This window comes from Capricornis sumatraensis, chromosome 8 (assembly GCF_032405125.1).
Source record: "Capricornis sumatraensis isolate serow.1 chromosome 8, serow.2, whole genome shotgun sequence".
In the NCBI taxonomy this organism is placed as follows: Eukaryota; Metazoa; Chordata; class Mammalia; order Artiodactyla; family Bovidae; genus Capricornis; species Capricornis sumatraensis.
This window is the reverse complement of record NC_091076.1, coordinates 5,191,023-5,203,186: the sequence shown is the minus strand read 5'-3', so window position 1 is coordinate 5,203,186 and position 12,164 is coordinate 5,191,023. Positions and strand designations below refer to the sequence as shown.

Below are 12,164 nucleotides of genomic sequence, written 5' to 3'. Positions count from 1 at the left end.
CCCTGGTCTGGGAAGATCCCACATGCCTCGGAAAAACTAAGCTCACGAACCACAACCATTGAGCCTGTGCTCTAAAGCCCACGGGCCACGACTGCTGAACCCTCGAGCCTGTGCTCGGCAGCAAGAGAAGCCGCCGCAGTGAGAAACTCACTGCAGCGAGAGCATCGCCCCTGCTAGAGATGCCCGGGCAGCGAGAGAAAAGCTGAGAAAACAGCTAGAGAAAAGCCCGGGCAGCAGTGAAGGCCCGGCACAGCCAAAACCAGGTAAACAAATAAAAGGAATACCGGACTGGGCAGCGGCTCTCTCCACAAGACCTTCCCGACCCAGGGACTGAACCCGGGTCTCCTGCACTGCACATAACTTTTACCAAGCACTTATTTTGTACTGGCATTTTGACCATTCTACATGATCTCACTGAATATTTATCACAATGATAATCACAGACCTCACTGATTTTTTTTTTATCACAATTTATTACATTTAAGTATCACGGATACCCAGGAGGACACTCTTTTCGTTTTTCAGTTCCTTAGACTGCACTGGCTCTTTGTTGAAGCATGAGGGATCTTTAGTTGCAGCCTCCCTGGTAGCTCACTGGTAAAGAATCTGCCTGCAATTTGGGAGACCTGGTTCGATTCCTGGGTCGAGAAGATCCTCTGGAGAAGGGAAAGGCTACCCACTCCAGTATTCATGGGCTTCCCTGGTGGCTCAGACAGTAAAGAATCTGCCCACAATGTTGGAGACCTGGGTTCAGTCCCTGGCTTAGGGCAATCCCCTGGAGAAGGGAAAGGCTACCCACTCCAGTATTCTGGCCTGGAGAATTCCATGGACAGCATAGTCTATGGGGTCGCAAAGAGTCAGACACGACTGAGCAGCTTTCACTTGCACCTTGTGATGTCTAGTTCCCTGACCAGGGATTGAACCCAGGCCCCCTGCACTGGGAATGCAGAGTCTTAACCGCTGGACCGCCAGGGAGGTCGTGAGGGCACTCTGGAGAATACTCACGTTGCAGATGGGGAGACTGAGGGTCAAGGAGCTTATACAGATTGCCCGAGGTCATGTGATCAGTGGAGGAGCAAGGGGACCCAGGCTGACTCCAGAGCCTGGTTCCCATCCCTGTGGTAGATGGCTAGGCAGACTAAACCTAGTTTAAAAGATTTTTTGACATGCAGGGAACTGAGGTTCTGCAAGCCTCATGATGTGGCCAAAATAAAATGAAATATTTTCTGACATACAAATACAGTCAAATGCCAAAAAAGTGGTCAGGTTGCAGAACTTTTACACACTGATACGTGCATATCCATAGGAGCATCAACATAGGCTGGGCGGCTGCCGTGCAGATCGAAGCGAGGAAGTTTCCAGCCCCCGAAAGGCTCTTAGTCAGTCTTACCTCATCCGGGCTCACCACTGCACTGACGTCTGTCTACATGCTCTAGCTGTGCCGTTCTGGAACTTTCTATCACTGACCGTACGGCGTGTGCTCATCAGCATCCGGCTTCTTTCTGTCTAATGACTGAGATTCTGTTTTATGCTGCGTCATTTCCACGGCCTGAAGATTGTACCATGTTTGTTAGACCCATCCTGCTGTTTGGGTTGCTTCCTGCTGTGGCTGTCACACACAGTCACCGCTGCGCACAGTCTCATCTGCGTCGTGTGGGGGAACGCTCTCTTGTGCAGCGGGAGGGGAGTTGCCTGCCCTCAGGGTAAGCGCACATCCAGGCTCAGTGGGCCCTGCCGGTTTCCCAGAGTGCTCGCACGCTTTACCAGCCCGACGCAGGTGGCCAGGCTGTGGGTTGGTGCCCGTGCAGTGCCCTGGCTGACGCTGCGCCCCCGTGTCTCCGTGCAGGTCAGGAGCGGGTCGTGATTGCGGATGACCTCCCGCACCCCTTCGGTCTGACCCAGTACAGCGATTACATCTACTGGACAGATTGGAACCTGCACAGCATCGAGCGGGCTGACAAGACCAGCGGCCGGAACCGCACCCTCATCCAGGGCCACCTGGACTTCGTGATGGACATCCTGGTGTTCCACTCCTCCCGCCAGGACGGCCTCAACGACTGCGTGCACAACAACGGGCAGTGTGGCCAGCTGTGCCTCGCCGTCCCCAGTGGCCACCGCTGCAGCTGTGCCTCGCATTACACCCTGGACCCCAGCAGCCGCAACTGCAGCCGTAAGTGCCTCGCTCTCCCCCTGCCCCTCACTCCCACATGAGATCCGCCTGCCTCTGACAGGTAAGGCAGAAAGAAGCGTCTTAGCTGGGGTGCACGTGGGCAGTTTGGGCAGGTTGTGCACTGCACATAAGCATGATGTTACCTGGAGGCTCGGGCTGGGTAGAAGCCCTGTTGCTTCATCAAGACATGATTAGATGGGCCAAGCTCTCACCTGACACGTCCCATGGGAGGCTCTTTGGCTGTGAAAAACAGTCTCTGTCACTTATAGATTTGGGCACTGTTCCAAATGCTTTTTACGGCACTTAATCCTCCAGTCTTGGAGAAGGAAATGGCAACCCACTCCAGTATTCACAGAGGAGCCTGGTGGGCTGCTGTCCATGGGGTCGCACAGAGTTGGACACGACTGATGCGGCTTTAGCAGCAGCAGCAGCAATCCTCCAGTCTATGGGATAGGCAACATCACTGTCCCCATTTCACAGATAAGGACCCTGAGCACAGAGACACGTAGTTACCCACCCAAGGCCACACAGCAGTGAGACTTGGAACCAGGTCTGAATCCAGGCAGGCTGGCTCCAGAGTCCCTGTCCTGACCCCTTACTGGCAGCCTCACATCCACTTGTGTGATCCTCGCACTGGCCCTCTAAACGAAGCCAGCCTTTTTTCTTTCATTCTGGCACTCAGAAAAGCGAGGTTCAGAGAAGGTTCAGAGAGCTGGAGCATGACTTCCCCACAGCCCACAGGGAGAACAGACGTGTCCTGTTGGCAGGCTTTTCTTCTGTGACATCACCAGAGCGCTGGTTAGAACTCGGCCTCTAAGCAGCTGTAGACAGTTTACAAAGCTCTTTGTCACCCGGGGCCTTGTGTGAGCTTCTTGCGGCCCTGGGCGTTGGGAGGGCTAGGCATCCACGGTCCAAAAGTGTGCATGAGGGACCCACAGCCTCGAAGGGCGGAGGCTTGGTGGCAGTCCTCGGCGGGTACGTGATGGGCCTGGGGCCGCAGCTGGGACTCCACACTCCTGGGCTCCCTTTGGTCCTGTTGTCCAATTTCTGGGGGGGCATAACCTCGAAGAGTCAAATGGAGGTGCAGGTCATCCGCCTCCCAGAGGGGATGTGAGCTGGGTGCCGGCTCCCACGGCTGCAGACCCAGGGCCATGATTGGCTCCCACGGCTGCAGACCCAGGACCATGATTGGCTCCCACGGCTGCACACCCAGGGCCGTGATTGGCTCCCACGGCTGCAGACCCAGGGCCATGATTGGCTCCCACGGCTGCACACCCAGGGCCATGATTGGCTCCCACGGCTGCAGACCCAGGGCCATGATTGGCTCCCGCGGCTGCAGACCCAGGGCCATGACTGGATTCACGTGGCGCAGCAGTAGCTCTGACAGTGGCCTGTGCACGTTCTGGGTCCTGACAGCCCCGAGGAGCGCCCCCTCCTGGTCTCACTGTTGACACGGTTTTCGGCCGTTCCCTGGAGCTCATAGAAGCTCCTGAAGAATCCCACAGTCACCAGAGCATCTCACACACTTCACAGTCTGAGGCTCACTGCCTTTCCCTCCTTCCGACTGAAGTCTTGATAATCTAAAAAGAAATGGAGGCCTTCCCTGGCAGTCCAATGGCTAAGACTTTGCCTTCTGGTGCAGGGGGTGTGAATTGGTTGGGGGGGTAGGATCCCAAGTGCCTGTCGGCCAAGAAAACCAAACGTAAAACAGAAGCAGTATTGTAACAAATTTAATAAAGTCTTTTAAAATGGTCAACATCAAAAAAAAGGTTTGTTTTTTTTTTAATGAGGGGCTTCCCTTGTGGTCCAATGGCTAAGACTCTGCTTTCCTGATGCTTAGGGCCTAGGTTAGACCCCTGGTCAGGGCACTAGTCCCACATGCATCAACTGAGAGTGTGCATGCTGGAACTGGAGGTCCCGCACGCCTCAACGAAGGTCCGGTGTGCTGCAACGAAAACCCGGCACAGCCAAGTAAATGTTTTTCAAAAAGAAATGGATATCTAGTTTTAAAATAACAGATACGCTTATAATAAAATACTGAAATGACAGAGACACGTGTAACACGGAGAGTCAAATTCCTCACAGTTCCCCCGCCCCACCAAGAATCGACTGTGTCTTCCCAGCCGTTTTCCACGTCCATCTCATAGGTACACACACGGACCTACTTTTTATCATAGCATGCTACGCCATCCTCCCCAGCCCCTCTCTCTTTGGCTCTGACACTGACCGGCGGCCCCTCTTCTGTCTGCCCCCCTCCAGCGCCCACCACCTTCCTGCTGTTCAGCCAGAAGTGTGCCATCAGTCGGATGATTCCTGACGACCAGCACAGCCCGGACCTCATCCTGCCGCTGCACGGCCTGCGCAACGTCAAGGCCATCGACTACGACCCGCTGGACAAGTTCATCTACTGGGTGGACGGGCGCCAGAACATCAAACGAGCCAAGGACGACGGGACCCAGGCAAGTGTGCCTGTTGGGAGTGCTGGAGTATGGAGGGGTGGCCGGCGGGGTGCGCTTCCACAAGGAGCTGGCCCTGGCTGCTTCCAGGCCACCACCACCCCCTTTTCTTAGCCGAGGGGGTGCCGGGGAACACAGTGGGCTGTAGGTGATGATCTGGGCCCCAGTTATGTCCTTGTGGGGTGTCAGGCTGAGTCGTGTGAAACCCTGAGATGATGACTCCATGTAGAAACTGGATTTTGCAGTTGTTTACAGAGTGCTGGTGGACGTCAAACCCCATGGGGTCTTTTTTTTTTTTCCCCCTTTCCACAGTGGTTTTGTACAAGGACAGTTGGTATTGGTTATTCTAGGTTTATTTTTTATTTCAGAGGAGTTGTATACAGTCATTTCTGCTATGAAGCAGTATGTGTGTTTCTGAAAATCACCGCATGGTGTAAAATGGTGCAGAACAGACCCCAGGGTTGATGGGGCGGGGTGGGGGACAGGAACACAGCTCTCAAAACTCCATCAACGACAAACTAAGCAAAAGAGAGGAACCTGGCGATGCAGGGGCCCCGCCCTGCCCCTTAAATGGTTCAGTACGTAAATGCTACAGCAGATACGGCCCTTGACCTTTCAGAGACCTGAGGTTGGCTGAGGAGACGGGAGCCAGAGAGCTGCGGCTTGTGGGTTTTGGTGGAACTGTGGAAGGAGGGTGGCCTGAGATGGGACGCAACGTTGAAACCCCAGCGTGGATGGTTTGGCTCCTGGTGCTTGGGGTCTGAGGGGGCGCTGGAGGTGTGTATTCACTCACCCCTGCTTAGCACAGTGCCAGGTGCGTGCTCTGCACTTACTAGTGTTTCTCCTGGGTGGAGTTGTGCAAACTCGAAAACCACGCTCTGCTGAAGTTGTCCCTGATATATCACAGCGTGGGAGCGGAGGCGCGTTTTCTAAACCTGAGTCTAGCAGAGCTGACTGCTTTCCTGGTGTTTGTGACCCAGGCCAGGAAGGACGTTGTCGCTGCCGCCTCCGGGCTCATCCGGCGTATCCAGCCGTGTGACAGGGAACTGTGGCCAGAACCCCAGTAGGACACGCCTGCCTGGCCATGCCAGTTTCAAAAGGCTCCTTTCACAAAAGAGAACCCAGCCGTCTCTTTCTCGATCAAGTAGTCACTGGAATAGCTTATGTCATCATGGGGGAGTCTTGGCACTATCATGATAGCAAGGCTGTTTTGTGTCAGGAGGGATTTTCAGAAGATCTTCCTGTCTGTAATGTTAAGTGTTTCTGTTCCCTGCCTCAAACTGGGTACCAGGGCTGCCTGTACAGCTGGGCAACACGAAATATGTCATCCAGCAACAATGTCAGGTTAACTGTCCTTTGACTGTGTGTGTCCTTGGTGCGTGGTAGAAGCTCCAGCTATCCCCAGATGGGAGCAGAGCCTGGGGAAGATGGTGGGAATGGATTTCTTTCATCTCTCTCCGGGCTCAGGTGACAGGGAGTTTGAGTCCTTTGGAGAACGTGAAGTGTTAATTGATGGACTGTGGCTTCCCTGCTGAGAAAGTTGCTGGGTGCAAATTGCCTTCAAGTCCCAGGGAGAGGCGTTCTTTTGCATTCTTTTATGGTGTCTGCAGAAGTAGGGGAGGACTTTGAAGAATAAGGCCCTTTTAAGGGCACTTAATCTAGAGAACATTCATTTCCCTCCCTACTGAACTCCGTTTTCCTGTGGCTTTGATTATCTGGAGCACCACCCCCACCCCAAGGACAGTGTTGTCCATTGTCAGTTGCGTGCCCAGTTGTGTCTGACTCTTTGCGGCCCCATGGACTGTAGCCCACCAGGCTCCTGTGTCCATTGAATCCTCTAGGCAAGAATGCTGCAGTGGGTGGCCATTCCCTTCTCCAAGAGATCTTCCTGACCCAAGGATTGAACCTGCGTCTCTTGCGTCTCCTACACTGACGGGCGGATTCTTTTACCACAAGTGCCGCCGGGGAAGCTCATTATTATCTACTCGGCTTTTGTTTTTCTGGTTAATATTTTATGCTTTCGTTGTGGTAAACATACATTGCATAAGACGTACCATTTTAGCCATTTTTAAGTGTACAGCTCTGTGACATTAAGTACATTCACACTGTTGAACAGCCGTCACCACTGCCTGTCTCTGACGACAGTCTGTCCCTGTTAACACTAACTCTCCACCCCCCGCGTCCTCCGCCGTCCCCGGCACCCACCATCCTGGTTTCTGTCTCTCTGAGTCTGACAGCCCTTAAGTCCTGCATATAGTTAGAACCGCGCGATCGATGTCTGTCCTTTTGTGACTGGCTGGTTTCACTGATTACAGTGACCTTGAGGTTCATCATGGCAGGTATCAGAATTTTCTTCCTCTTTAAGCCTGAATAACATCGCACTGCATGTACAGAACACGCTTTGCTTATCTGTCCACCCACCAGTGGACACGGGCTGCATCTGCTTTGGGGCCACTTGGTTAAGGACCACCCTGTACTGTGAGGGGGCCGGGCTGTTGATGGCGACGTTGAGTTGGCTTCTGTTAAGACCTTTGGCGCTGGCACTGTGCTGTTCCTTACGTTAAAACCGGAGTTCGGGCTTTATGAAACCGGCCGGCCGGGTAAGGTTGGTCTCCTCGTTCCCGTCTGCCCGGGGAGGGACGTGGGTGCTGTGTTATTACACCGTGCCCTTTTCTCCCCTGGTTGTTTCGATGAGTGTGTGCCCAGCCCCCACATACCCACCCTTCACAGGGAGCCTGACTCTGGCCAGGGCTGGCTGGAATCTTGCTTTACTCCCAGGCCGTCAGCTACACTCGTTTGTGGTCTTTGGCCACAGAGCTCCGTGGCTCCTGAGAGAGGATGGTGCTGGTTGGAGTTGACACTTGCTTCCTAGGGCCCACAGCTCCCAGGATGTGGATGTTGTTGCCTGCAGAAATGCAAGTGGCACGCTTCTAGCTGCCCAGCAGGGCCGGACCAGAGGCTGCCGGGTGTGGAGGGCTGGGAGAGTGGGGGGTTCCTCTCCAGCTGGGTCCTAGAGGCTGGGCCTGGGGAAGGGGGCTTCCTTTTGCCTGCAAGCCGCCTCTCCCCACCCTGGTGACTTGTTGTTTTATTAACGCCTGAAAAGAGGCAGATAAAGAGGGTCCGCGATGAACTGTGGTCAGAGCATCATTAGAAGATGATGCCCTTCTCAGGAGAAGGGGCTTTTCATCCAGACCGTTGGTGGCAGCAGCCCAGGAACTTGGGAAGCCCCTTTGCACCAGGTCAAGTCACCCGAGCACCCAGGGGGACCACATCCACCAGGGGGTCGGGCTCTGGCCTGGGAGGGAGATGAGGGGCGCTCCTCCTCCAGCATCAGTTCATGAAATGAGGTTCCCCCTTGAAGGGATTCTCCGTTGGTGACTCTGAGAGCCAGGCTCATCCCTGAGATGCAGCGAATGGCATGAAGCTGGGCAGAGTTCCCGGGAGAGGCTCGGGGTGGAGACCCAGAGGGATAACAGCCTCCGAGAGGGGCCCGCACTGCCCCTGGGCTCCCAGGATACACTGCAGGGCGGCCCTGTACCCTCACCTGCCCTTGAGCCCCACCCCCAGCTCTGGCCCTCAGGGAAGAGATGGAGAGGGGGACCTCCAAGCTGGACACCCATTATCCCGGCACCCTAATTTTTGGTTGTTGTTCAGTCGCTCAGTTGTGTCTGACTCTGCAACCCCATGGACTGCAGCACACCAGGTTTCCCTGTCCTTCACCAACTCCCAGAATTTGCTCAAACTCATGTCCATTGAGTTGGTGATGCCATCCAACCATCTCATCCTTTGCCGCCCCCTTCTCCTTTTGCCTTCAATCTTTCCCAGCATCAGGGTCTTTTTCAGTGAGTCAACATGTCACATCAGGTGGCCAGAGTATTGGAGCTTCAGCCTCAGCATCAATCCCTGAGTACTTTAAAAGACAGCAAGACTTGAGAGTCTTAGTCCAAAAGCCTGGGTCTAAAGAAACAAGAAGGGAGGAGATGCCTTGAGCCGGGGGCCTGCAATCCTGGCTGACCACTTAGCCACCTGGCAGTCCCCCTCTCTACGAGCAGGCCCGGGCTGGCCAGTGGGGGTGGGATGGCTACCATCTGGGTCCTGTGCCGTCACCAGTGGCTGGGCCTGGCCCAGAGCTCATGGCGAGAACTCCCCTGGAGGCTGTCGGGGGAGCCCCTTCACTCTTAGGTGGATGTGTGGACAAGAGCTGGTTGGAAAGGAAAGGTTCCTAACAGGGTTGAGATTTTGATGCTCGCTGTGGACTGGGGCGGAGGCCTCTGCCCTCCCCGCCTCATCTCCGGTGGATGCTCTTTTCTTTACCGCCTTACAGCCCTTCGTTCTGACCTCTCCGGGCCAAAGCCAGAACCCGGACAGGCAGCCGCACGACCTCAGCATCGACATCTACAGCCGGACACTGTTCTGGACGTGCGAGGCCACCAACACCATCAACGTCCACCGGCTCAACGGGGACGCCATGGGCGTGGTGCTGCGGGGGGACCGCGACAAGCCGAGGGCCATCGTTGTCAACGCCGAGCGCGGGTGCGGGGGCGCCACGGGCTGGGGTGCTGTCCCTGCAGGGGTGTGCCGGGCGCCCTTCCCGTGCATGCTGGCCTCTCGGGCCAGGAGGGATCTTCCACCCCCTACACGCCCATCCATCAGGAGCTCCCCAGGGTCCCTGCCACCACAGCCAGGGGTCGGCGGGGTGAGGAAACACCAGCTCATTCCCAGTCGTGGGGAGGAGGCGGAGACGCCCAGGGACGGCCTGGACTGAAAGCCTGTGCAGGGGTGGGGGCTTTGTCGAGAGACAGGTAGGATGTGAGCTCTAGTTCATAGGTGTCAGACCGTCCCATCGAATTTGAGCCCTGTACAGCCATCCCTTCCATAGCATCGCAGGTGGTGCAGGTTATTCACTTGCATAGGTCTCACTATGGGGAGGTCACTACCAGACTGGGAGCTTCTTCCTTCCGTGATGCTCCCTGACGCTGTGTCAGCCCTCAGGTTCTCTGGTAGGCTGAGACGTGGAAAGATGTGGAGGGTCCTGGAGGAAAGGACCAGGGCAGGGGGGCACCCAAAGCCCCATGACATGAGGTTAGGAGCGTGGTGGTCACCCCAGACACCCGCAGGGCTGGCCGTTCAGAGCCAGAGTCAGACCTGTCCAGGCACTGTGTGCTGGAGCTTCTACCCAGGGGCTGTCGTGCAGACCCGAGTTCAAATCCCGATTCCGTCACTTACGGCCTGTGTGACGTGACCTCCCAGGGACTCAGTTTCCTGGTGAAGAGAGCAGGGCGTACCAGCCATGCAGCACCCGGGGGCTCAGTCAGTGCTGGTGGTTCTTCAGGAACCAGAGGAGGGGCTGCCACAAGTGACCACAAACCGGCCGCTTCGAACACGGAGGCCTGTTCTCCTGCAGTTCCAGGGGCCAGAGTCAAGGGCAGCAAGGCTGTGCTCCCGCCGGAGTCTGTAGGGGAGACTGCTTCCTGCCTTTCAGCTTCGGGGGCCCTGGGTGCTCCCAGGCTTGTGACCGCGTCCCTCCGCTCTGTCCACGTCATCACATGGACTCCTCTCTGTGTCCTGTAGTCTCTTTTCTCTCTCTTAAGGCCACTCTCACTGGCTGAGGGCCCTTGCACAGCATGCGGGATCTTAGTTCCCTGACCAGGGATTGGACCTGTGCCCCCCGCTGCAGTGGGAGCTCAGAGCCTTAACCACCTGGGACCGCCAGGGAAGTCCCAAGGGTAGCCTCATCTTGATCCTTGATTATATCTGCAAACACCTTGTTTCCCAGTAAGGTCACATTCCGAGGTTCCAGGCAGCCGTGAGGTCTTGGGGGACATTCTCCAGCCCCTCCAGGGTGTGACCTCTCACCTCCAGGAGCGGGGTCATGCGGCTGCTCGCCTGCTGGATGTCCGCAGGGTCGGGGCTGGTCTCTCTGGGGCTTGGCCGAGGATGGGCAGGACACAGCAGGTCCTCACTGCCGCCCTCCGCAGGTACCTGTACTTCACCAACATGCAGGACCGCGCCGCCAAGATCGAGCGCGCCGCCCTGGATGGCACGGAGCGCGAGGTCCTCTTCACCACGGGCCTCATCCGCCCCGTGGCCCTCGTGGTGGACAACACGCTGGGCAAGCTCTTCTGGGTGGACGCCGACCTGAAGCGCATCGAGAGCTGTGACCTGTCAGGTACGAGCCCTGGGGCCTCCCTGGGGACTGGTCTCTTGGCAGCCACCCTATCTGACCCGCTGGGAATGCCCACCTTCCCCATCATCAGTCACACACCACAGTCTGTCGGGGGCCTGCTCCGAGGAGGCACATACACTCTCCCAGCCACATTCCAGGATGTGGGCCCTGAATGATTCCTGATCGGTAGAGTCCAGGGAGGCTCAGAGAGGGTGAGCCAGCTGCCTGGGGCCCCCCGCGTGGGGTGGAGCAGGAATCCTGTGCCCTTTGCCTCCAGCGCCCACACTTGCAGCTGCTTGGCCATGGCTGCCTTTGTCTGGGGGCCCCTGGGCAGGAGAGGAGCAAGAATGAGAGCCTGGAGGGGCTTTTCTGCCAGAAGTTGGAGTGGGCTGGGGGAAGGGGAGGCACCGTGTTTTCAGGGGATCAGCAACTTGGGTCCACAGCTGCGGTCACAAGGCCAGCCCAGGTGGAAGCAGGGCTGACTGAGAGGAGGTCTCAGGTCTGCCTGCTTCCAGGGAGTGTGCCCAGCCTGAGCCTGGCGTCCCCCAGGCTCCCGGCAGCCCTCCACTCTCCCAGAGCGAGCATGGGCTGAGCCGCCACTCAGGGGGCGCTTATCCCTCTCACAGGGGCCAACCGCCTGACCCTGGAGGACGCCAACATCGTGCAGCCCGTGGGCCTGACCGTGCTGGGCAAGCACCTCTACTGGACTGACCGCCAGCAGCAGATGATTGAGCGTGTGGACAAGACCACGGGGGACGCACGGACGCGAGTCCAGGGCCGTGTCGCGCACCTGACTGGCATTCATGCTGTGGAGGACATCAGCCTGGAGGAGTTCTGTACGTGGGGGGAGGCCAGTGGGGGTGTGCGGGGGCCCCTGAGGGGAGGGAACGCCTCTGCACGGAGCACAGCAACCCCTGGGCTGGCCCCCTTGGAGAAAGGGAGGAGGGCGGACCAAGGCGAGAGTAGGGCTCCAGCCGTTTTCTTTCTGGCTTTGGCTGGGCCCAGTTTCGGTCATCAGAGGCCACCCTCAGGCCCCTACCCCATCCCCTTCTCCATCAGCAACAGATTGGACCGCTCTGACTTCCGTTTCTAGCTCTCAAACCCACTCTGCTTTCCAAGTGCCTGCGATGAGATTTGGCCCAGCTTTAGATGAATCACCCTTTAGATTGACTGAATCAACTGATTAGTAACCTTAATTACATCTGTATGTCCCTCCGCCAAGAAAGGTGATAAAACCATGGGCATGACAGCTCATCACATCCTCCCCAGCTGGGGAGCAGGGTGGGGAATTTGGGGGGCACTTTAGGATTCTGCCTACCACAGCCTGGCTGAGTCCAGGGGCCTGAGAGAGGGATGTCTGTAATCAGGACCT

The 12,164-nt window shown here is 56.8% G+C and overlaps 1 protein-coding gene across 1 annotated transcript in view; it reads left to right on the top strand.

The window, feature by feature from the left end:
* Nucleotides 1–12,164, top strand: part of LRP5 (LDL receptor related protein 5) — a 121,951-nt gene that overhangs the window by 90,660 nt on the left and 19,127 nt on the right. Inside the window, exons 12-16 of the mRNA XM_068978258.1 lie at nucleotides 1,847–2,170; nucleotides 4,430–4,629; nucleotides 8,951–9,159; nucleotides 10,605–10,795; nucleotides 11,419–11,628. Coding sequence (XP_068834359.1) covers nucleotides 1,847–2,170; nucleotides 4,430–4,629; nucleotides 8,951–9,159; nucleotides 10,605–10,795; nucleotides 11,419–11,628 — 1,134 coding nt within the window. The remainder of the gene's footprint in view (nucleotides 1–1,846; nucleotides 2,171–4,429; nucleotides 4,630–8,950; nucleotides 9,160–10,604; nucleotides 10,796–11,418; nucleotides 11,629–12,164) is intronic.